Source organism: Penicilliopsis zonata (assembly GCF_001890105.1).
Source record: "Penicilliopsis zonata CBS 506.65 unplaced genomic scaffold ASPZOscaffold_3, whole genome shotgun sequence".
NCBI classification, from domain to species: Eukaryota; Fungi; Ascomycota; class Eurotiomycetes; order Eurotiales; family Aspergillaceae; genus Penicilliopsis; species Penicilliopsis zonata.
In genome coordinates this window covers 1,798,586-1,822,828 of record NW_019208913.1, presented here as the reverse complement: position 1 = coordinate 1,822,828, position 24,243 = coordinate 1,798,586, and the positions used below count along the sequence as shown (strand labels likewise).

General features: G+C 53.3%; 8 protein-coding genes across 8 annotated transcripts in view; 5 read left to right on the top strand and 3 right to left on the bottom strand.

The window, feature by feature from the left end:
- Window positions 1–387: 387 nt before the first annotated feature.
- On the bottom strand, window positions 388–2,817 carry ASPZODRAFT_59690 (hypothetical protein; the record flags this gene model as incomplete). The annotated part of the gene is made up of 4 exons (XM_022728861.1): window positions 388–1,590; window positions 1,651–1,919; window positions 1,973–2,570; window positions 2,644–2,817. 4 exons carry the CDS (start codon window positions 2,815–2,817, stop codon window positions 388–390), a joined length of 2,244 nt encoding a protein of 747 aa, XP_022583959.1.
- A 2,094-nt stretch (window positions 2,818–4,911) lies between these two features.
- Window positions 4,912–6,783, top strand: ASPZODRAFT_150334 (hypothetical protein; the record flags this gene model as incomplete). Its single annotated transcript, XM_022725605.1, has 5 exons — window positions 4,912–5,073; window positions 5,143–5,650; window positions 6,010–6,318; window positions 6,531–6,653; window positions 6,719–6,783. The coding sequence occupies 5 exons, from the start codon at window positions 4,912–4,914 to the stop codon at window positions 6,781–6,783; spliced, it is 1,167 nt and encodes a 388-aa protein (XP_022583958.1).
- A 669-nt stretch (window positions 6,784–7,452) lies between these two features.
- On the bottom strand, window positions 7,453–9,239 carry ASPZODRAFT_129915 (hypothetical protein). Its single transcript, XM_022722386.1, has 3 exons — window positions 8,932–9,239; window positions 8,700–8,812; window positions 7,453–8,603 (listed from the first exon to the last, which is right to left on the bottom strand). Exons 1-3 carry the CDS (start codon window positions 9,088–9,090, stop codon window positions 7,469–7,471), a joined length of 1,407 nt encoding a protein of 468 aa, XP_022583957.1. The 5' UTR covers window positions 9,091–9,239; the 3' UTR covers window positions 7,453–7,468.
- A 2,030-nt stretch (window positions 9,240–11,269) lies between these two features.
- Window positions 11,270–14,954, top strand: ASPZODRAFT_1482827 (hypothetical protein). Its single transcript, XM_022725350.1, has 3 exons — window positions 11,270–11,828; window positions 11,906–14,659; window positions 14,739–14,954. The coding sequence occupies exons 1-3, from the start codon at window positions 11,676–11,678 to the stop codon at window positions 14,772–14,774; spliced, it is 2,943 nt and encodes a 980-aa protein (XP_022583956.1). The 5' UTR covers window positions 11,270–11,675; the 3' UTR covers window positions 14,775–14,954.
- Window positions 14,955–15,320: 366 nt separating this feature from the next.
- ASPZODRAFT_140343 (hypothetical protein) lies at window positions 15,321–16,928 on the top strand (the record flags this gene model as incomplete). The annotated part of the gene is made up of 1 exon (XM_022724657.1): window positions 15,321–16,928. One exon carries the CDS (start codon window positions 15,321–15,323, stop codon window positions 16,926–16,928), a length of 1,608 nt encoding a protein of 535 aa, XP_022583955.1.
- A 517-nt stretch (window positions 16,929–17,445) lies between these two features.
- ASPZODRAFT_150331 (hypothetical protein) lies at window positions 17,446–20,152 on the top strand (the record flags this gene model as incomplete). The annotated part of the gene is made up of 3 exons (XM_022725604.1): window positions 17,446–18,621; window positions 19,005–19,364; window positions 19,454–20,152. 3 exons carry the CDS (start codon window positions 17,446–17,448, stop codon window positions 20,150–20,152), a joined length of 2,235 nt encoding a protein of 744 aa, XP_022583954.1.
- A 429-nt stretch (window positions 20,153–20,581) lies between these two features.
- On the bottom strand, window positions 20,582–23,826 carry ASPZODRAFT_140341 (hypothetical protein; the record flags this gene model as incomplete). The annotated part of the gene is made up of 4 exons (XM_022724656.1): window positions 20,582–22,971; window positions 23,034–23,300; window positions 23,437–23,755; window positions 23,806–23,826. The coding sequence occupies 4 exons, from the start codon at window positions 23,824–23,826 to the stop codon at window positions 20,582–20,584; spliced, it is 2,997 nt and encodes a 998-aa protein (XP_022583953.1).
- Window positions 23,787–24,243, top strand: part of ASPZODRAFT_157831 (hypothetical protein) — a 5,057-nt gene continuing 4,600 nt past the window's right edge. Inside the window, exon 1 of the mRNA XM_022726328.1 lies at window positions 23,787–24,131. Coding sequence (XP_022583952.1) covers window positions 24,020–24,131 — 112 coding nt within the window. The 5' untranslated portion in view covers window positions 23,787–24,019. The remainder of the gene's footprint in view (window positions 24,132–24,243) is intronic.

The following is a 24,243-nucleotide window of genomic DNA, read 5'->3' as shown; positions in this document are numbered from 1 at the left end:
GGTGTGTTCTCCTGTCTGGCAAGAATGATGTATTCGCCCTGCGTCAGCCCACGTGCAAAAAAAGGAGCTCGTCCACGTCGGCCCAGGCTGCCTTGATGATTCCTTTACCAGGAGGATACTTCGCGACAGCTTATTCGATACGGGTGATATTACAAATGATGATTCTAGGTTACATGGTAAAATCACTGTTTAAATGAAAAAAAAAAAGACACTATTTGATAGACTGGGTATTCTAAGCAGAAAATTGCAACGAACATACTGCCACACGCCAATTAACTAATTGTTCTTGCCAACGTCGTACCAAGAGATGGGAGAACAAACAGACAACGCCAAACACCGCCGCTATGACTACAGAGGGGGGGAAGGACATGCGCAGAGGCCCGGGATTTAGAGGTCCTTTCGGTTCTCTTCGCTCGAGGGCGTTTCGGGCTCTGAGCTAGCCATGTCCCAACTGCTGTCTTCGCTGCGTCGGCGGCGGCGCTCTCCACGCTCACGCATCGCATCACGGATCTTGGAGCTCACTCTTTCTAGCCCGTCCTTGGAGGAGAGCGAACTGAAGGGCTTCAGCTGGTGCGAGGAGCCCGGTCGACCGATGGAGCTGCTGCGGCTCTGGCTGCGACTAGGGGGCCGGGTGGAGAAGAAGCCAATGTTTGCAAGGTTGTGGAAGGACTCGTTCCGGGGTAGAGGTTCTTGGTAGGCCGAGCCTTCTCGCAGTTCCGCCAGGGCCATGTGCGGCCTAGCGGTCTCCGGGGGTCCCTGGGGCCTCTCCTCTGTCTTCTCGGCGGGCTTGTGCGTGTCAGGGGTCTCGCGGAAGGGGTCGGTGACGATGCGGGCAGCGTCAAAGTCAGGGAATAATTCCGGACCCAGGGTGTTGATGGCATCGGTCACTTGCTGTGCGAGTTCGGCGCGTCTCTTTCGCAGGGCAACCAGGGAGTTGGCCGAAGAAGGGTTCAAAGACAACAGGAGAGGGCGGAGAGATTTGATGATGTCCATACCAACCTCTCCGATTCGGAGAGCAGCGAACGTGATGGTTGGGAACAGCCCCATTCCGATCGGAACTATCAGCCAGAGCGGCACCCAGTCAGGGACGTAGCCGTTGATGCGGTTGCGATAGGTCCAGTACGTGAAGAGAGCTGTGTACAAGGCATACAGCGCGGGGGCAAATGCCAGGGCAACCAGCAGCTTCCACGTTGCCATCACGTCGCGGCCTTGGAGTTTGACCGTTGAGGCCGCCAGGGCTTCCCTCGACTTTTTGATGGAGATAGTCTTGGTAACGATGAACACGGGCGTGAAAAGGAGAAAGCCCGGCAGGGTCCCGATGGCCAGGAGAGCCAGCTTGACCAGGCGGTAGATCAGCGTAGCAATGACCTGAACGAAGGAAAACTTGGCGTAGTCCACCTGGTGGTCCCGGATACCGAGAAGGCTCAACTGTTTGTTGTAATCTGTAATGGACTTGCGCAGGTGCACAATACGAGGGTCGTCCTTAAAATGGGTGTAGCCCTTCACCAAGCGGCGGTTGAGCTCAACCACCATCGGCAAGGGAAGCTTCTTGCCCTTGGTATTATACAGACGGCGGGCCGCTTGAATCACCTAGAATTTATGAGGATGGAAAGAAAAAAAAAGACTGGATTATAGGTAGGCAGAACATACCATCAAGGTGTCATAATCTGGCGTATTAACCGTCACCGCGAGGAGGCTCTGGTAGATTGTGTTCAGTAGCGTGCCAACAGACTCACGACGTTCACCCTGTTTGAATTGATCAACCAGTTCCCGAGGTATATCAATCGGGTTGCCAAATTCGATGACAGCCCTGGATCTGAACTTGTGAGCATGGAAATAGTTCATTCCACAGGGCACAATCTTCAAGCCACAGTCAGGGTTATCGGCCAGTGTACCAAGTGCCATCAGAGCAACGCCCGCTGGTATCGTCAGCAAATGATTCCAGAGGAGAAGAAGATGAAAAAAATATTACCTTTCAATGGAAGCAGATCGGGGCGGTCATGACTGCCGCCCTCGGGAAAAATGCCCACACAGCCGCCAGCGTTCAATCGCGCGAACACCGCTTGATAGACAGCAGTCTGGTCTACATGCGGAGCCACCTTGAACTTCGTACCCTGGAAATCAGAAAGATTTTGCTGGGACACCTGGTCCTCAAATTTCCCATCGTCGGTGATGTCTTGTCTCCCCGTGAGCTGGAAGAGCGCATCCCTGGCCCGGAATGGTTTCTTCAACACCAGCTCCTGCGGACCCCGAATCTCGGCGATGGGAGCACTATGGGATGTGCCGTTGATGGTCGGAAGGGCAATAGTGCCCTCTACCTCGTAGCCAGGGCCCTCGAAATTGGTGCCCACACCACGGACCAGCGTGGGCTGGTAGACGGGGTCGGGAAGATAGATAGTTCCTGCGCCAGGTTTCAAGTTGTCCATCGCTCTCGCAACGGGGACGGTTCCAATTCCTCTAGCCAACAATCCGATGAATTTACGCTTGAACGACTTTTCCGCGATCAACCAGGAGATACGACGGTGAGCTTCGCTCCGAATAACGCGCATAAGGACCAACGAGTCCACAAACTATAGAAGAAAAGAAGTTCAACAATTAGTACGCTGAAAGACAAGGATACCTTGTGGTTGAAATCATTTTTACCTGGTTCGCATGAGGCGCGGCGACAATGATGACGGGGCCTCTCCTGGGAATCTTCCATGATCCACGCGGATGGACCTCTCGAAAGAAGAGGTCGATAAGCACGGAGAAGGACCAGAGTACCAGATCGTACAACCACCCGATCAAGGGAGGGATATATGGTTGCTTCTTCGCCATATTGTCGAGAGAGGAACGCAAGCACGCTGCCGGGTGTCTCGGGTAAGTTGATATAGTCAAAAAAAAAAAAAAAAAAGTCAGAGCAGGAGGACGATAGAGACGTCCACGATGACTCGTATGCTTTCAAAAAGAGCTTTAGGAGCAATCGCAAGGTCCAAACATCCGTATCAGGTATAAACCGCTGCTGCGAACTCCCAAACAGAGCCGTAGATTTTCCCAACTGCAACGTGAGATCGCTCTGACGTATCTGGCGCAAGGCAAGGGAAAAAACACAGGCAGATAACCCCGGAGAGATGGAAATCTCGATTGGGCGGGGTCATGCACAGCAGGCGAGCGTCACGCTTGATTGGACATGAAGATAGATCGGCGCCCACGGACTGGAAGGCATCCAGACGATGCTCTGTTGCACTGGAGTCTGTCCTCAAGTCTTGTTTGGTGGTGGGGGAAGTTGGAAAGTCTGGAGGTGACGCTAGACCGGAACGGGAACGATGAATACTACAGAAAGTACAGTGTCAGGTAATTAAATAGGTAGTTACGCTTGATATTAAAATTGAAGATTGGTGTTACTTTCATTCCAGAAGAGAGAATTCGAACCTGGTATATAGCTAGCAAGGATATGGCGTGTAGTGTTGCCTATGGAGCCTTCCAGGCAGGTAATCTCTACCCCTTTTCCACCTCGACAGACTGTGTTGCTCAGATCAATACCTACCAGGTACTATGAAATGCCTAGCTAGCCGTCTCTGAAAGGCTCTTTCTGCTGGTAAAGATATGTAGTACGGGTGTCATTTCCGGCCTCGATATCGACGGCAGTCCTCAGGATCATCATGGCAACGACAGGAATATCCCAGTCCTGCAATTTGACTGCTACATTTGCTAGACGGCAGACAGTGAGCCCTGCCTACCGATTCCTTCATCTCAAGGACATCCAAGGGGTCTTCTCGCGTGGGGAGGGTCTCAATGATGGGTTATAACCGGTCGGCTCGTCCACGGCTGAGGGTGAGATGGCGATGTTAATTTAACTGCGTGAGAACCACTGGGGTAATCATACAATCCTGTAAATTCATCGGTCAGAATTCTGAACAAGTTCTTGGACAGCTTCTGATCCAACCAACTTGATACTCTCATGTCTATGCAGTACTCCTCTTGTAGACGTCGAGAAGGATAGCCATCTCAGAAACGATCACCACAGCCCGATATACTCTTTCTGAATCTTTAGCCCTTTCGCCAACCTTTCACTCAACCTGGTGAATCTCGTATCCTATCTTGATGGTCGTTGCAACAGGCGTGTCGTAGGAAGAAGTGAGGTGGGAGCTGTAGAAAACCCCCGCTTTAGGCTTAGTGACGCCGATTGCCTCAGGGACTGCGGGACGATCCCAGGAACCGTCTTAACAACCAGACCAGGTTCACATCCTTTCTGCTGGCCAATGCAACGGAAATGCCGCGTCTGCTCCACGGGTTCTATGCATAGGCGTATGCGCGAGCCTTGTGTGTGATCGCCTTGGCTGGGGCCTGGGTTGTGGGCACTGGACACTGCACTGTGCTGTGCTGTTCCTCGGGCTTGCCCGGCTGTTTGAATTCTCGCCTCCCCCTCGTGTGGTGCATTAATGCCCCGCGAGCATCAGTGACCTGACTACGGAGTACTGCTGCTCATTGCATAACCCGCTTGTGAGTGTCGCTAGCTGCCCCTTCCAGCATTTGCTCTTGTTTATAGGACTGTCTCCTCACATCTGGTTAGGTTTCGCAGCTTTATTCGAGTGGAACCTTCCCTATAACCCGCGAGACACCGATCCTAACGTACCCGATCGACATCTCCAAGATTTATGATGATCTAAGCTTTCTCGAGCTTTCGTTCGCTATTATTATACCCCCCAGGTGTCGCTTTACAAAGTCCGTCTCATTAGCCGACGTCCTACTGCGATCATTATAATCCCATACCTTTGCTTGGTGTCGCATATTCGCCAAGATGTCTCTCAAGTATGTCCCTTTCCTCATACAGGTCTCCCTCGGCATTGATCCAAGTCTGTTGCATATGACAAAACCCCACGGACAGATAATTTGTGGCTAACTTCATCCCTGTCAAACAGCTGGGTTATGATGGGTGAGGGGGAGGGATTCGTCTATCTGCCAAACGAACGTCTCATATATACCTCTCCACCGCGTACCAGTCTGTCGTTGCAACCACTCAGCTCATACAAGGGCAAAGATACCCTTTCTGTCCAAAGCAACGCCGGCTGCATCTACCTTACCAACCAGCGGGTATGACATCCATCCCTTTTGGCGCTGCATTTATCTATTCGACGTATGGTCTGACCCCGGTATGAACAGATAGTTTACCTGCCCGCCCAGAAAACCAAGGATTTCCAGAGTTTCTCTGCTCCACTACTCAACGTGCTGGACTCCCATGTTTCGGCGCCCTTTTTTGGCCCCAACGTATGGACGTCGCTCGTGCAACCGGTCTCCGGCGGAGGAATCCCGAGCTCTTTGCCGGCAGTACAGCTGAAAGTGACCTTCAAGGAAGGCGGGGCCTTTGATTTCCATACGAACTTTGAGCGGATCAAAGAGCGTCTGCAGCAAGCTGTGGAAAACACCCAAGAGGCGCCTCGAGGGCAGAGATCTGTCGACTTGACGGCCGTTCATCTCGACGAGCTACCAGCTTACGATGGTCGGCGTACCTCTCCCGACGAGATAAGCAGTTTCACGGAGACTCGTCCCGAAAGCCACGGAGCGCCGCCTGTTCCCCCTATAGAGGCCGAACCGCTGGAGCCGCCTCCGGGCTACGAAGAGGTCCAGCAGCAGAGCATTGCGGAATTAGATGAATCGATGCGTCGTTTCAGTACGGACTGAGAGAATGGTGACTTATGTACATTAAGCTTGGTGATGCCTAATGCCAGCGTTGTCCTATAGCTAGTTATGAATGAATGTCTTCTTTCGTTTACCTTTTTCTTCGTACCTCCCTTGGAATAGTCAATAGATAATTACAATCAAATCTTCTTATCATAAACATTGCACTTCTTTCAGTCAATAATTATTCTCCAACATCTCACCTTCTGCTGCGTGGGACCCGACAGCCAATCACGTGCGCCGCAATTGGCTCTTCGCCGGCGACCGGGGCGTTCCGATTTTCCCTGAGCACCGCGCAGAGAGCTTCTTGAACCACCACCATCACCACCGCCCCCCCGACTTCCCACCCAGTCAACTCAATTGATCGCTCTGCACGGTTCACGATGGGTTTCTCCGAGCTTTTCTCCGACGTGATGTCCTCCCTGGGATTCGCCGAAGTCCAGGCTGAGGCTCCTGCCGAAGACGTCGACACCCCTTCCACCCAGGACGAGCCCGAGGCGGAAGAGAAGTCTGCTGAGGAGAGCACCGAGGAGTCCGCCGAAGAGACCCCCGCCGAGGAGGAGCCTGAGCAAGAAGAGGAGGCCGAAGAGGAGGAGGAAGAGGAAGAGGAAGAGGAAGAGGAGGAGGAGGTTGAGGACATTAAGCCCAAGCTCGAGGAGGGTGAGTCAGAAATTCCCCAAAAGGAAGAGGGAAAAAAAAGGGAACCCAAATAGAAGAGGTTCTCTTTATTTCCCTGGTGAATTGGATGGAAACTGGCATCTCAATGGGAATAATTTGACCTGGTGCGGGCTTTCGCTCCCCGCTGGGCCGAATCATCCCTAACCACAATCAAGCCAAATGCAATTGCTAATGCAGATCCTATTCTGATACAGAGTGTGCCAACTCCTCCCAATGCGCTCCTTACAAGCACCACTACGACGAGTGCGTCGAGCGCGTCACCCAGCAACAGGAGGATGAGGACTACAAGGGCCCCAAGGAGGACTGCGTCGAGGAGTGTAAGTCTTGCCGTGTCGTACTTTGTGACACTACTTCAATCGCTAATACTGACCCGTCTGTCTAGTCTTCCACCTCGCCCACTGCGCGACTCAATGCGCTGCCCCCAAGCTCTGGAAGGCTCTTAAATAAGGGCGTACTCTGTCTGTCGCCGTCCCCGCTTTTCTTCTCTGGATAATTCTCGGCAAGGGGTTATATAGATGTGAACGGGGAGGAGGCGGTCTTTCGTGATGGTTGGGATTGTTTCCGCAATCCTAACCTGCCCATCAATCTTGAAAAAAAAAAGAAGTCAAATGAGGCATGGACCCGGGTCATCTTCTTAATCGTTTGCCTGTCTATGTTTTGATTGATTACTTTTTTTTTCACCCCGGGGATTGGGAAAAGAGAAAACCATCCATGGAAGAAGAAAAGGAGAGAAATTTTCTTCTCTTTTCTTCTTATCCTTTCCCTCGTGTACAGATAGCTGGTCTCCGCCTGTTTCAACTGTGCTTTTTTGTGTTTCGTCTGTTTGGAATGATTTGATCTGACATAAGATATTCTATCGTGTAGCTGTTATTCCTTGTAAGCGATGATCTCTACCGCAGCCATACAGTCGGAGATATATCTTAGAATATGGCTATTGATGGGTTAAATACGATTGGTATGAGAATATATTAATCATTAACAAGATTATCTGGAAACTATGTAATGAGAAGTAGATAATATCTAGCTAAAACTCTACAAAAAGAGAGGTGAAAAAAGGGTGGATGGTTATTCATTATACAGCAGCCACAGGACTGCTTTACTCGGAAGGGAGGGGGGGGGTCATGGCTTGAATTCACGGGCCTTGAACGGTCTCACTGGTCTCGACATTCTCTACGTTGTCTGGATGAACAGCGCGGTCGACATCCAGACGGCGGCGTCGAACGTCTCGCCCGAATAAACCGAGGGAGAGAGCGAAGGGCGCCGCAGCGGCAGCCACGACAGCGGAGAAGATCAGGGCGTGGCGCATGTTTTGCGGCGGGGAGGCGGCGGGACCGGCCTTCAAGGCATCCTGGATGACGATGAAGATGGCGCCGAAAAGCTGGCCGCCCGTCCAGCAGAGGGTGCTCCCGATCTCCGGGGAGAAGGGGTAGGTGATCTCGACGAGATACTCGAGCACGACGGGCAGAAGGGAGAAGGAGGCTGCGCCGATAATGGCGCAGATGGCGTACGAGGGGCCAATCCCTGCGGAGCTGGACGGCGCGAAGATCAGAGCGATGTACATGATCGCGATGATGGGGACGAGGAGGCGGATCGTGCCGAGGTAGTGCTTGTAGCGGTCTGTGATGGGGGAAAGGATGGCGGAGGAGATGAGCCCGACGACGATGAGGATGGCGCCCGCGATGCCTGCTTCAGACTCGGAGAACCCGTAGGGGGAGAGGATCTGGTTGAGAAGCGAGGAGATGCTGTTGAAGAAGCCGACATACACGGCGAAGGGGACGAAGATGAGCCAGAATTCGGGCGTGCGGAGCAACTGTTTCACGGCCGGAACGAGGGGTGTCTTCTCCACGGCTGAAGATGCACTGGGGGGCGTTGGCGGCCGCGCAGGCAGGAAGAATGACGGAATTGCAGCAACGCTGGAAATGATGGAGATGTATAGCATCATATCGGGGATCTGACTCGGTTTGGTCGCCCAGGCGGAATCAACCAGCTCTCCCAGAGCAGCACCGAGAGGGTTTGCCAGCGTGGCCAGCGCGGTGGCACTGGTGCGACCTTTATCCGTGAACCACAGGTCACTGTATCTCGTAGGTGCACTCAGACAAAACGGCTGCGCCAGTCCGATGATGATCTGGCCGAACATCGTGACCCCGAACATCCCTCCGCGCGCCTTTGTCCCGGCATAGCGAATCCAATTCCCCAAGAGTAGGAGGGTAGAGGTTGCGATGATGGCCGGTTTAGGACCGCCTTTGTTCAGGATGAGGATGGTGAAACTTCAGCCAGCAAGACAGGACAGTCAGTCTTGTTTATTTTTTGAGAACAATCATATAGATGGCGGAGAGATGACAGACGGAATCAATGAAACTCACGGACTGGCGACACAAAAGGCAAACTGATAGCCGGTACTGATCCAGTTGATGGAGCTCTCCGATACTTGAAAATACTCTGCTGCCGTGGTCGAGATGGCGGAAAAGGTAAGCCACTGCGACAGCGCATCAATCAGTATGGAGATTCTGCGGTCATCGATCACCGACAGATAAGAGCATCCATCATCCGCAATCGTACGACAACTAACGGGACGGGAGTAGTAGGTATACGTACGTCCCAGCTCACCACGATATTCAGGAGAACCAGCTGCGCGAGACCCCAGAACCGTCGTTTATAGACTTTGTATGTCACTGTAGTTTCAGAGACCAGTTGATCGAGCGGCTCTCTGTCCTGGGGATCAGGGTCGCTAGAGGACGATCGCTTCGCCGTCATCTCGGCCGTTTTTGACATTTCCGGTTCTGGAAGACACACGAGAACCTCGACCGGCGAGAGAAAGCGAGATGGCGAAGGGAACTCTCAGCCCAGCACCTCGCATGGGCATCAGGTGAGAAGAAAAGAACAGTTTTTGAACGCGTGGTAAGTCGTACTAGGTAGATAGCTTGCGACAGGCTTAAATTTAGTCCCCCCCCCGGCTGGGGGGTCGTACCCGCCAACTGGGCCGCTTGCTACGCTGGAGCATTTGGTTCTGCGGGGTCGCTGCAACCATCACAGTGACAAACGGCGAGGAGAGGGCATTTCTGAGACTCTGAGAGAGGCTTAACCGCGGTCGATATATTACTCGGCGAGTCTGAAGAGAGGGTGGCTGCTCTGGCTCAGTCCCCACCGAGTTGATGCCTAGGCAAGCAGGGAGACACCTCCATCTCACATGCTCACGCCATCTGGCATCCCGTGTCCCTCCATCGTCGCGACGAGTAAGAAGTCATCTGTACTCGATATTGGCTCGCAAACTTGAGATCAGCGCGATGGTTGACACCTGCGGGGGGGGGATTCACACGGGCGCCATCTGCGTGTCGTTTTTAAACTTTCGAAATTGACCTCAGCATGCCAAGAGAGGTCTTATCCTGTCCATATCTTCCACATGCCTTGTTTTCCTGCTCAGTTGTGCATCGTATTGACCAGTAGTCGCGAGTGTAGGGAATGTTAGGTAGTAGGTAGTAGGTAGTAGGTAGTAGTCTGCTGCTGAAAGTGAAACAGAGAAGTTGGCTTTTGGGGGAGATTCTATTGTCATAAATTAGCCAGTCGACGAGATAATCTGTGGGTTGGAAGAGGAGGTTATAACCTTGCCATCTGATGGGAGGGGAAACAAGCTGCCTGGGCAGGCAAATAGTAAGCCTCGGCGATAGTTTATCTGATGTTTACTGGCGGAGGTCGAGTTGATTCCTTCAGCCTTGTCCAAATAAGGCTGAACAGTGCATGAGCATACGCGAGTCCTCTACCAGGTTCTATGGAGTGTTCTTTGGAAAGAAAGAACATATTCCATGGACTGGTTTAATTTGGCCTGGAATATATTTAGTAGAATTATCTAGATGGATGTCGTTGTGACTCGGAAAGGAGTACCAAGATCTCTATAATAGTGACTATGGTGTAGTAAATAAGTGCCTTGACTATCAGCCGCATCTACAACGATTATTCGAAGCCACTGACAACCATATTGACATCTATTGTCTTGCAGTAAATTTGATAATGGAAATAGAGTAGATAAATCGCCACAGGCTGCTAATTGACCTCATTGAAGAGTATTTTCCAGTATACGGGTATTCCGTTCTGAAGGCTGCAGAGACAACTCCCTGTGAATTAGTTGAAAGCTATTCCATTGAATTCCTAACACCTTTAACCGTCAAGAAGACACAGCTACAGCTGGTCCTACTTGGAGGCTGTGTCAGGATCTAACCACGAACCCCAGCATCATTGTTTCCCTTCTCTTCTTCCTTCTCTTTCCCCTCGAGGATTCAGGGGTAACTATGCAGCAATATTCCGCCCTCCACGCGAATACGCCGTACGGAATACGGGAAACATGGTATCTCTGGTCTGCCTCGCGTGGGGGGGATCGAATCGGAATCAGGCATCAGCTGCAGCTGCAGCTCAGCAATCGAAGGACCGTATTATTATCGTGTAACGACCAACCCAGAGCGTGGGAAACCCACAACCCATGGAGTTTTCTTCGTACTCCGGTGCTCCGACCTTGTCATCACACCACAGCCTGACGAAAGAAAATAAAGTCATGACTCATCCGTGTCGACTCCAAACGAACAAAAGAGCCGACGCCAAGATGGCTGGGATGGTGCAACCACTGCCCTGGCTTCGGCAACAGTGTCCTGGTAAACGGAGGGGGTCTGTTAATCAGCTGTACAGAGCTCTTAGTTAGCTGTTAGCTGTACTCCATAGTAGATACTAGACACTGCTAGCTGTTGTCATTGCGTCGGGTAGATCGATAGAATAGAATTGTATGGAGTAACTGATTGCAGTTGCTGGTCGGTTATGCACTCCTGTGCTGGAAACTCCTCACAAGACTAGTAGAATGATCTGACAAAGAAAAGATTAGTGGAAAGAAAAAGAAAAAGCAAAACCAGAGCTAAAGCAAAAAGCAAAGCAAAGCAAAGCCAAGCGCAAGCTTACAAACAAGCAAGGCTGCGTTCGAGGCGAAGCAGATCGATCGTTTCGAAGATCCTGACCAGCAACAGCCACTTTTCTCCTCCACTTTTCCCTCCCCTTGTCTTGTCCTGGCCCCTCGGGATAATAATCCACGGCCGCTGCTGTATTAATTGATACCTTATGTCGCGACGACTCGCTTGACCGAGCTTCTTTCCTATCTTGTTGGTTTGGTTTATTTATTTATTCTCTGTGGGTTCCATTCGTTGAGAAGCCAGGGCAGGGGTCAATAACGGGCTTATGATGAACGCCTTACTGTGATTATTCTTATTCTTGCTCTTATTATTTATTCTTCGAGAACTCCACTCTCTCCTACTTCTGTACTGGATAAACCTCCTCCTGTTCAGTCTTCACCTACGACCCCAAAAATGAACATCACCGGCCTTCATGACAGTCTATCCTCCTACGGGGAGTCGTCGTATCTCCCTTCGACGGCTTTCGCCGGGCCAGCGAAGCTCGGTCTGGGGGACTACCAAACTGCCTCTGAGCCGGGGAACGAGGAGACACTACCGTACAACGCGGTAAGGACACCAAAATATGAAGATCTAGAGAGAGGGAGATTTGCTGGCTGACGCCCTGTGGTTTCCATGGTATACAGCTCAACCCTGTCCACTCACGGAGCTCAGCCGTACCCGACGCAAATGACCCCATTGTGATGTACCTCCTTACCGAGAACGCGATAGGCGACAGTCGAAACTACGAGATCCTATCCATAGACGATGTCGAGAGTTTGAAGAAGGAACATGTCTTCCTCACAAGCCGGGTGGAGTCGACGAGACGCAAATTGGCGCTGGAGACAAAGCTGCGCGACGCCGCGCGGTCCCTCAGCAGATTGCATCAGCCGAAGTCGATCCATCATAACGACCCGGGATATGAGAATGGTGGCTCCCCGGGGTATGACACGTCGGAAAGCACCGACGAGGAGCTCAACCTGAGCATACGCAAATGCGAAGACCTGGCCCAAGAACTGTCAAAACTGGAGCGCAGAAAACACGACACGCATCAACGGCTGCTCGAACATACGGCAGGAATCCTGCAGTTGACACACAAGGGTTTGAAGAAGAATCTCAAGAACGGCATGCCTCGCACCCCCGAAAGCATATACAGCAACACTCGTGGCAGTGCTTACGGCTTTGACAACCGGAGTATGTACAAAGCGCCAGAGAATCTCGAAGACTTTGGACCCAATAGCAAGAGAGCGTTGGAGAACTCCAGCAGTCTCAACTCTCTTCAAAGCACGGAACGGAGATTGGAGGAACTAAGCGCGCGGGTGCGTGATATGGTCACCCAGGCCAACAGCCCGGATGAAATCCAGCTCTTCCCTCAGTCCTCTTCCAACGGCGGCCCCGTCAATCCCACAGCGTCTATTGAAGCGCATTTAGCGTACATCGAGAGTTGTCTAGCCTCGCTTAGCCCATACCAGGCCGGGGGCGGTGGTTCCGACCCAAACAACATTCCGCATCATACTGTGGAGGGGCTACATGAGATCAATGCTCGGTTGCATCATGTGCTAGCAGAATCGGGGTTGTCTCGCTCACCAACGATACCCCCTCCGCCTGAACCTATGGAAGGCGGCTTGCAGGAACAGCTCTCATATGCTAATACCGGAGTTGACAGCCTTCAAAACCGGATTGATGGGCTTCTCGAACAAAAGAGCATTCTGACCACACAAATCCAGCAGCAGCGGGAGCTTAACTCCAAGTCTGATGCGGAAAGAGATGCGCACATCGCAGACTTGGTTGAACAGCTGAGCCTTGCGCGTAAGGATCTCGAACTCTCAGACAGGGAGCACCAGGCGACGAGAGACGAGCTCTCACTCGTAATGGAACAATTTGACTCCGTGCGACAAGAAATGACCCTTGAAGACCAAAAACGCAGCAGCAAAGATAGCAGTGCCCTGAACTCCGAGAGGGAAGCTCGTGCCAAGGCCGAGTCGGATATCTCTCGTTTGGAGTCGCTGCTCGAACAGTTGCAGGTCGAAACTCGTGCCCACACAGAAGAAGCCACCGAGGCCCGTGCTCGCGCGGAGGAAGAACTGGCGCACATGGAAGCAACGTTGGAAGAGGTCCGCACAGATGCAGAGTCTCGTGTGGTAGAAGCCACTGCATTGAGAGCCGAGGCTGAAGATGAAATCTCCCGGTTACAGGCTGCCTTGGAGCAAGTCCAATCCGAAAGTGACGCCCAGCTGAGGGAGGCTGTTGACGCGCGTGTTCGTGCGGAGCAAGAACTGGCGCACCTGGAAGCAACCCTGGAGGACGTTCGCGCACATTCAGACTCTCACGCGGTGGAGGCCACTACATTACAAGCTCAGGCCGAAGAGGTTTCTAGGTTACAAGCTGCCCTGGAGCAAGTCCACTCCGAGACTGACGCTCGGTTGAAGGAAGCCACCGAGGCCCGTGCTCGCGCGGAGGAAGAACTGGCGCACATGGAAGCAACTTTGGAAGAGGTTCGCGCAGATGCTGATTCTCGCACGGTGGAAGCCACTACATTGAGAGCTGAGGCGGAAGGCGAAGTTTCTCGGCTCCAGGCTGCCTTGGAGCAAGCTCACTCTGAGACTGATGCCCAGTTGAAGGAGGCTCTTGAGGCGCGTGCTCGTGCAGAGCAAGAACTGGCTCAGATGGAAGCAACTCTGGAAGAAGTTCGCGCAGACGCGGATTCTCATGCAGTAGAAGCCACTGCGTTGAGAGCTCAGGCTGAAGGCGAAGTCTCCCGGTTACAAGCTGCCTTGGAGCAAGCTCAGGCCGAGACTGGCGACCAGCTCAAGGAAGCTATCGAAGCGCGTGACCTTGCTGAAGAGAAGGCCAACCGCCTGCAGGCGGAATTAACCGAACTGGAGGGTGAAATTGTGCGAGCTCAGACCGAACTCACGGTCGTCAAGGCAGAGCTTGATGGCGCTTACGGCACCAGGGCCCAAAGAGCCGCCGAGGTCGCTGCCAACCCCGCCATTCAGATGGAGATCGACTATCTCAATACAAGGAACCTCGAGCTCACCGAGGAGCTGGCTACGCTCAGAGGCCGATCGGACGTTAACAGTGACCTTCAACAGCGAGTGGAGTTGCTTGAGAAAGAGCTCCGGGAAACGCTTGACGACTATGAGGTGATGACAAAGTCGAGCATCGAATTCGAGAAGGAGCGAGAAGGCTTTGAAAGCATCATCGACGGGCTTCGCGACCGCTGCGAAAGCCTGGAGACACAGCTTAGCGAGGAACGCATCAATGGCATGGGTCTGCACAGTCCTGCTACGTCTGTCGGTCGAGATGGACCTTCCGAAACAACGTCCACCATGGTTCTTAAGAACGAGTTCAAGAAGATGATGCGCGACACTCGTTCCGAGAACATAAGGATACTAAAGGTCAGTTATCATATCGTCCCGGGGGTCATCCCTCCAAATGAAGGTAGCCAGCTAATCGGAGGACAGGCGGAGCAAGAAGAACGTCGACGACTCGAGGCATTGGTTCGCAGTCTGAAACGAGAGCAATCTCTCAAATCACCCATCCAAAGCATCACGATTCTGTGATAATGATTACGATAAAAAAACATTAGATTCTCATTTCTTTCTCTGATTTGACTTTCTTTCAACTGTCGACTATTTTCTTGCCTTCCCCCAATTTTCGGCTGTATTCTATACGGATATCCCTTTTATCCCTCTTTTTCATGGTATATACTCGCTGTACTTATAATTTCATTATTCAGCATTTCGGCATATTTGGATGCTCTGCATGCATGACTCAAGACAGTCAGGGTGTACATAGAGAGCACCCAGGGTGGTGTTCAGCTTGATAATACGCTGCTTGAACTGGTTAATTTCTTCTGTCGATCTATTGACGATGCTCTTGCCCACTACGAACATCCCCCCATCTTGTGGAAGGCACGACTGGGTGCAGTCTGCGATCATCAGAGCCTCGCCTGAGCGAGAGCGTTGTTGCTCTCATATTCAGGCAGACTTGATCGATCGTCATGTTATTATTCATTGCGGTCCTTCTGGTCTCTTCATCCCCTATTGCTTATACACTATGGCGTCAGGTCGCCGAGTCCGATTCGGCACCAGGCCTCCGTATACCAGAGATCTCGTGGCATACCCGCAGCAAAACTCGACTCCAGGTCATCAAATCGAAAGCCACGGTCTGAAAAAGAATGCAGCGAGACGCCACTTGGAGCTACCGGGCTCCTTCTCTACCAATGAGGGCTCCATATACAATGCTGCACCGACAGGTTCCGAGACAGAGGTGGTGCTGGGAGACAATGGCGAAACAAGAGTGAGCGATGCGTTGCAGGGTGCCTTTGCTGGAAATATTGCTTTGTTTATCCCTCTACCATCTCCGCCGGACTCTCCGCACAGTACTTGGTTGAATCGCCAATGGGAGGCGACAACTGAAGAAGGGATTGCGTCGTCTACTGTATGTCATTCGCAGATGATCTCGCACACAGCATACACAAACGGAAGGCAAACGCTGTCAACCTGTTCGGTGCTCAAGTTCGAAGACTCGAAAGATCCCGTCCACCGCAAAGCCGTCTCCCTCAATGACGCAGAAAACAGTCTGAGGGTACGACATTGGCCAGGAAACTTGATTTCACCTGTCAATCCAATCCTTCCCAAGTATCCGCCACCTGTAAGGGCCCCGACCCCCCCTGGGTTGCCGTCGTTTGGCACGCGCGAAGCGGTTTCCTATGCCGCCCAATTCACAATGCCATCGTCCTCTGTACCTGGACAGCGGCATTCTCATCAATCAGGGAGAAGAGGCTCATCCCGGTGTGCAAACAACAGTGAATGGACTTGCTACAGTGACATTTTTCGAAGGTTTCTTGGTCTGACGCCATCCCCTGCTTCTGAGCCTGCGGAACGGCGGCCATTGGCCATTGGAAGAGCAGAGGACGGTACCGCTGTCCAGGGAAGATTTCCATACAGGCAGAGTGGCCACGGTATGAGCCTGGCAAGACGTCTGGATGATCATCCGTTCCATCTGGAAAGTCTGTCCCTTTCCCCTTGTGAAGAAGCTGTCTCGGGTACCAGCCAAACCGCCGCGACAACAAGACGATCGAATCGATTGGAGGTCAGTTCGAAAGATGAACAGCCTATGCCTACTGGACCCCTGCGCTTGTCAAGACAGTCGCGTGTGCGCCATGTATTATTACATACGTCTCGAGGCATGGCAGCACGACAAGCGGTACCTCCCCCAGCTGAGTTATCGCTTCCGACCAACACATCTCCAGTCTGTTCTCGGGATGTTTCTCCCCAGAGCCGCATATTGCACTTACAGCCGACACCTCCAAGCCGTGCAAGTGACGTGCGGTCGTTTCTCAATCTCTTGGACATCACAGGAGAGACGCCAGGTCGCTATCCATCAGCCGTGGAATCGTCATTACCTGATATCCAGCCACAAACTGTTGCGTCCGATGAAAGCTTCCGTATAAATCAATCGTTTCAGCTTTGGGACCGGTTCCTCAAGATCTTTCAGGATGTCATCTGTTGCTGGGCCCCGGAAAACGATGACGACGACGACGACGACATGGAGACCCCTGAAACGGATGGGGTGAATGGTGCCGATGCCGAAGAAGTAGTTTCCCGCGAGACCTTTGCAACAGCGAGGAGTGCCCTGACGAATGAGCCCAGTCATCAATAAGAAGCAGCCGGTTCTCGGTCGACACCATGGGAGCCCCCAGAAACCTTGACCCCGTATACCGGAGAAAAACGATAGGTGACTGGTTTGGAGGTTTCCTCTTATGGGGATGAAGGCCAAGCAAGCAACTATTACTCTCTACATTCCCTGCCTCTCTTTTGTATATTCTTTTCCCGGCGACTTGTTAGACTTTTGGTGTGTTTATCCATATCCTCCATTGACAGGTATCCATAGCACTGTGCATAGCCTGTTCACTACATGATCAGCTTATAGAGAGATAACTCAAACTGTATGATAATAACTATTTTCTTGAGCTCTCGATCGAAATGCTTGTATATCTGTTGTAATGGTAGCAATCTATAAGCTGTTATTCTAATGTCTGCGACTCTGCGAGACTGCGACATCATTCCCACGTGACTTGGAGGCTGGAGCCTCACCTTCAGCAGCAAAGACCGGACATAACGACTATGTTTTCCTCCAACACCACGGCAGGGATCTGCAATATGACTCGACAGAGGCTATGGCACCGCTTATCTATCGCATTCTTGAATCCAGCACGTTTATCTTCTTATCCTTTATCCTTCTGTGCCTGATTCTGTTGACTCCAGCCGATGCGATCTACCAGTGCTATGTGACGCGCCGGTTCACCAACGTCTACTTCATCGCGGGCGGATACATCGTGACCTTTTTACTGGCGCTTCTCATCTACGCCAGCCGGATCTATACGAATCGCAGCGTGTTGGCGGGGATTCCCAAAGCCTGGATTCCCGTGGAGAAGGAGGATGTCGGCAAGAGCGTTCGGCGGTTGGTGATGGACGGGCTTGCTCGGAGCGCCATCATCGCGTACCAGGCGCGCCCGAGGAACACAAGAGAGGACGAGGATCGGTTTCTGGATTACAAGATGCTGTTGGTGGACCGGGACCGGCCGCCCTGGGGACGCGTCGAACACCGAGGATGGTCGTCGCCTGCGTCGCTGGATCTACCCGATCTTCCCTACCGCGACGTGGTCAAGGAACTGCCGCATCTGATCGAAGCGAAGGCTGTCTCCTTGGCGCCCTCGGATCCGCTTTTGATGCCCTCGTCATCGCACGCTTCCGAAGATGCGCATTCCGTGCCTGACACTCGCGTGGTGGAGGTTTTGAAGCGACCGACCTCGATGGGTCTCCGCGAGTACCTCCAGCACTTGACTACCCTGGACCTGGTGAACCCGCCTGATCTCGGCCCCGAGTTCCTCGCCATCTACGAGAAGGCGCGCTTTTCTTCACAAGAGCTTTACCAGGACGAATTCAGAGAGATGATGCGTCTGTTTACCGAGATCCTACGGGGCATGGTATCTTTGAGTCCACAGCTGTTGGACGAAATCCGCCATGGAAGCTCTTACGCGGATAGCGAATCACGCATCGGTCCGTCAGACGAGGAAGGAGAGACAGACACGGTGGATCTGCACCACGACGACGAGGACAGCGAGGCGCTTGCTCGCGGTCGGAGCCATCGGGTCCGTTTGTCGGATGCGTCGTCGACATGGGATAGTAGCCGCTCACTATACACGGCGGCATCCGCATCCGATTCAGTCTCGGTAGGCCGAATGCCTTCCAGAGAAACGCTCAACCGCAGCCTACGTGCTTCTCCTCGAACCCCCTCAATGCGGTCCCTTCGGCCCGAAGTCTCGAACTTGTCGGGAAGCTCGGCCGGGAGTGTGATCCGCTTGGTGGAAAACCACAGCCCCTCAGAGCTGCCATATACGATCAACCTTCCTCGAAGGTAGCTCCTGTCAAATGCCAATTGATTACTATGCCTCTCGTGCAATTTGGCAACTTGGACATCCCATCTCGCTCCGCTCGGCGGACGCGGACGGAACGGCCGACCGGCTGTCGGACATATCTGCCGAATCAGGATAGGTGGCGGCCGCTTTTTCGGCACTTTCACGCAAAGCGATTGATAAGATCCTGTCCACTCAGCAGGCCTCTGTTGTCACCACCTGGCACCCCTCCCCCCCCTCCCAATCCATCCCTTTTACTCATCCTTGACCTGATCCCCGTGCATTTTGCCGCAAGATAGAATAAACCTATCATAATGCAGGCTGTTTTTCGCAAGGGTGCATCCCTGTTCAGCAGTTCCGTCTCGTCGCTCGCCTCCACGCCCAAGGAACGCCCCGGCGAAGATGGGTTCCGGTCTGTGGCTGAGGTAGATGCACTCTTTCCCAAGGTCGATCCCGCGGTCGACGGCGAGGAGTGCCTTCACGATTGTGCCTCGTGCACAATCCGCTACCCTGCCAAATTCGACGTAGAGATGTCCGACGAGTTATACGGCAAGGTGAATGGCTGGTCGACACATATGCTCGTCGCAACGGGGAAAAGCGACTGGGTGAGAGATGTAGCCGACGAGAAGGGCAGTCTGATGGAGGCCATTGAAAAGGGCGGACTGGAGCCGAGCAATGGGGTAAGAATGCCATGTCCTATCACTTTTTTTTTTTTTTTTTTTTACTTTTTTTTCTATATATACTCACGGTTTTATTTTCCCACCTCCAGAGACTCAAGTTGACCGCGTCTAACATGCCTGTTCCTGACGAATACCATCACCACGAGATCGGCAAGCAGCCGACGAACGTCCTCCTCCTCCCTAGCTTCACACTTGTCGAGCAAGTCACCCCTGATCTGGCTCCCGATCTGATCAAGTACTTCGTCAGCCCCTCCGCTACCACTACAACCCCGCTCGCAGCGTCATCAGAGGAACAGAAGCAAGAAGGACCAGAGAAGACGCCGCTCGACCTCGCATCGCTGACCCCCCTCCGCGCGCGCCCCTGCCCTCACGCAGCCGTAATCCTCCTCTGCTCGCAGCGCACCCGTGACGCCCGCTGCGGCCAGTCCGCCCCTCTGCTGAAGCGCGAGTTCGAGCGCCATCTCCGCCCGCTCGGCCTCTACCGCGATATGGACGACGAGCGGCCTGGCGGCGTCGCGGTCTACTTCATCAGCCACGTCGGTGGACACAAGTACTCCGCCAACGTGATGATCTACCGCCGGCGCGACATGGAATGGTACAAAAGGGGCGACGGAGAGAAGAAGCAGGAGGACGAGGAGGGCGCCGCGCAGGGTATCTGGCTTGCTCGCGTCCGGCCAGAGGACTGCGAGAACATCATCAAGTTCACCGTGCTGCAGGGCAAACTCGTCAAGCCGGGATCCCAGCTACGGGCTGGATTCGATAGAGAAAAGGGCCTGACTAGCTGGTAATTTAATTTCGTTTCTTCTAGCCTTAATATTATTCTTTTTTTTTCTTCTTTAAAAAGAAAAACACTTTGCTATCAATACTTTGTGCAACGATTTGATCCTTGTGCTCCAGAGTACATCGGGGATGTGAATAGAGTACGCCCAAGGTAACCAAGTCATAAGTCGTTAGGAAGCTTCAAGACACTTGGAATTATTGACATATCAGTTGATACGTTCGTAGGTTAGGTAGGTAATAATATGCAACAACGCTCATTGGTTATCATTGGAGCCATCAGAAAGTAGTGATGTGCTCTGTGCTTGCAGGTCGACAGAAAAGAAGAAGAAAAAGAAAAGAGAGAGAATAGAGGGGAATATTATCAATGAGAATGAGAAAAAGAAAAAAGAGGAGAGAGGAGAAGAGAAGTGGGAAAGGAAAGGGAATCAGGGTATGAACTATAAGCCTTGGAAGAATTGGCAGGCTTCGATGATCTCTCTATCACCACAGGCAAAATCCCAGCCGACGATACGGGGATCCTGGCTTGCGCTGATGATCTTGCGCGAGTCGAATTGAAGTTTGTAGACTCGGAACCGAGGCGGTTCCTCCTGGCCATTATTCATCCGGTGGTTCATATACCGAGCATAGTGCTGCGGAGCTCGGAGTCGAGCAGCTGGGCCATGACCGGCGGGGGCACTTCGGAAATTCGGTGCATGCAGCCGGCCTCGCGGCAAGAGAGTATTCGTACGTACCATTCCCTGTGCCCAGGCGTTGCCTTGCTGTGGACGAGCGGTGGCATTCCCGGCACCTGTGGCGGCGTCTGCGTGGTTGACATTGACATTGGGATCTGGTGTAGGTTGTTGAGGGCCCTGTCCTTGTGGAGGGGGGATGGGGATTTCAGTCTGCTGCGGCCCGGGGTGATGCATTGTCCCGGGGCGAATCGGGGCTTGCTCGCCAGAGGCAATTGCCGCGGCGTCTTCTTGATAGAGACGATGGCTGACCACCCATCGACCTTCGCGATCCTTTTTCCAGATGATGATTGTCTCGTCGTACGATCCAGAGACAATCCGTCCCCATGCACTGCCGCCCCCGCCCGGTGGGATGTTTGCCCCGATCGCACGGATATCCTTGGGCTCCCGAGACCCGGCTGTGTTCTGGACGTAGCCCGAGCGCCTCATGCTCGTAGGCGCCTGATCCACGATTTCCCCGGCTCGCTTTGCACGCCAGAAGCTGCTATCCACCGCCAGGGCTTCCAGGCGCATCGTCTCTTCGGCTCCCGGGGGGTCCCCGAAACCAGCTTGCACGGTCCGCACCAGATTTTCGTGTCCATGCAAACAGGCCACCTCCGCACCACAGGCGTGGTCAAAGATGCGAACGGTATCGTCATTGCTGCCGCTGATCACACGACGGCTGTCGAATTGGATGCAAGCAATCCCTTTCTCATGGCCAATGATGGTTTTGAGACACGCTCCATTGCGAATGTTCCAAACTTTGATCAGTCTATCACCAGACGCCGAGACAATCTCATCCTCGTTCAACTGGATCGCATTGACGGCTGCCCCATGGCCATCCATAGTGAACAGAAGAGAGTACGGCTCTAGACTCTTGATATGACCCCTGGCCAGCTCTGCCTCGAGAACCGGTGACGGCAACTCGGTGGTGTCAATGATGTAGGATGGATAGGTGACGCCGGAGCCCTGATGGATGCTGGGGTAGTCCTTGTCTGTCGCAGTGAGCTCGCGGCGGTTCCAAACTTTAATAAGCCGATCCTTGGAACACGTCACGAGGTATCGCTTGTCGAAGCGGAGATTGAGGACGGAGTCGCTATGAGCCGAAGAAATTTCGTGGATCTTTTGGCCCGTCGAGAACTGCCAGACAATAACATTTTTATCGCTACTCCCGGAGATGATGACGTCTTCCGAAGGTGACGGATCAAACTGCAGGCACAGAACCGACTTCAAATGCCCGAGCAACGGTCGGTACAATAGACGCTGTGTTTCCAAATCCCAGACACGTACGGTCTTATCACGGCTCCCACTCACCAGCCACTTGCCGGAGAACTGGATGGTATACACACATTCTTGATGGGCCTCCTCAGGATGTGCGGGGTGTGGGAGCTGGAAGTTGGTGAATTGTCCTTTAAGCCAATTCTCCTCCAGTCGTCTTCGCTGTTTGTATAAGTGAGGCCAGTTGATCTTGACTGTGCCACCTGGTAGTCGAGTATAGATCGACGATTTTGGGGGAAACGGCTGGGCGGTCGGACCGGCCTGCACGACTGCTCTCGCGGATTCAAACGCTGCACGGCTGTGGCTCGTGGGAGATTCAGGCGGCTGGGAAGCAAAGGAGGCTTTGCGGTCATTCGAGGCGTCACTCATCTGATGATCGCCTTCCTTGTCGGGCAGGTTCCCCGATTCCGTCGTGTCCATCTCGCCCGCGTGGATACTCGAGTCGGCGCCACGAGATTCAAACCAGCCCTGGGGGACGCGCTTCTTGAGTTTGGGCTCCCCGATGTCCGGGTCTGCCTGTCTGGACCGGGACTTGCGAGACTGAAGCGACAACTGCTCGGATTGCTCCTGTTCATATTTTCGGATAGCATCGATGTCGACGCGCCAACCCTCACGAATGAAGAGATCTCTCCATAACCGCGGATCGCTGATCCGGCTGCGCCACGCGCGAGAAACCAACGAGGATGTCAATAACGATCGCGGGTCCAGATAGGAGAAAATCTCCGAGGTGATTTCAGGGGGAAGCTTCAAAACAGGGTCCATGTGTAAAAGCGGATTGAGCCGGTCGACCACTGCAGCCAGGGCGGAGGTTCGTAGAGTTCGCAGCAGGTTGTAGGCCAGTTCTATCAGGGCCAGTCAGCGACGTTCATCACAACAACGCGAGGGTACCGCGGCTCCAACCCACCAGCTCGGTCTCCTTCGGTTTGCGCGAGAATCCAATCCGGCAGAGTCACGAGGTCTCCAGGCAAATGAGGAAGCTTGTCATGATCCAGCTGGCTGCCGGTCGTGTCATCCGAGTATCCCTCGTCGAGTCTAAACGACGCAGCTAGCGACGCACTAGGCGAGTCCGCGGGCGATGGCAACCGCGGCAGACGGGGAGGATCAGCCTCAAAATCGGCGTTCCTATCCATCAAAGCGACCGCCCTTCGCCGAGGATCGTCGGGAACAGATGCTTTCGAGGACGAGGACAGTAGCGGTGACGATAGTCTAGCGGAGCTGGTTCTTGCCAGTGACTAGTGGTGACACACGGGGAACCGGAAGGGGGAGAGGGGGAGGGGGGGGGCGCCCTCGACGTGAGACGCACGCACACGACAGAGAAACTGATCTCTCCTCCAGATAAGTCTTTGAAGAGGCAGAACACGGTTCAGTAAATACCAAAAACCCGATAAAGACTCGAGGCTCGACGATTCGGAGGGATGAAGAAGCGCAGCCCAAACCCGGAATAGGAGCAGCCACGCACTTGCTGGTTTGGGGATAGCGTGATGCCTTGGCGTTCGGGCATGCAAAAGCCGGTGCACACGTGACCTCACGGGACCTGCTTAACGCTTCACGCTTCACGCTTGGCACCGGCCGCTGGGCGAGCCACACGAGGTTAATTGTAGGAAGAAATACAGAGTCATCGACGCTCTAGTCAAGGTAAAAGCGCGATGGGCTCGGCGGCAGAGTATATATAGTACCAGGTTGAACTGGGCATGCATTGGCTGCAGACGTGGCTGTACGAGACCGAGTCATTACGGCGTACCTACTACCTAGGTACCTAGTGCCAGAGGTGGAATTTTTATACAAGTCCTGCAGAAGAGGAATTCACCCTGGACAATAAATAGTAACGCTCGTAACTCCCCAACTCCAGCGCACACAGTCTTCCTGGCCCCTTCAACGCCGTCGATAGTCATGCCTGATCCCTCAGGCCGCGCCATCCCGTCTCGAAACGCACTACGCCCGAATCCGCCTCCAGATCTGTCCTTCCCGACCGCCATCTCGACTCCTGAGTCCAACGACGGTGGTGCCAACGCTGCCTTCTGCTCTCCTTTCTGCTCGCCAGCTGTGTAAAATCCCTGTCTAGTCTTGCGGCTGTACGGAGTATATCGACCTTTCTGACCTCCTCTGCATCCCCC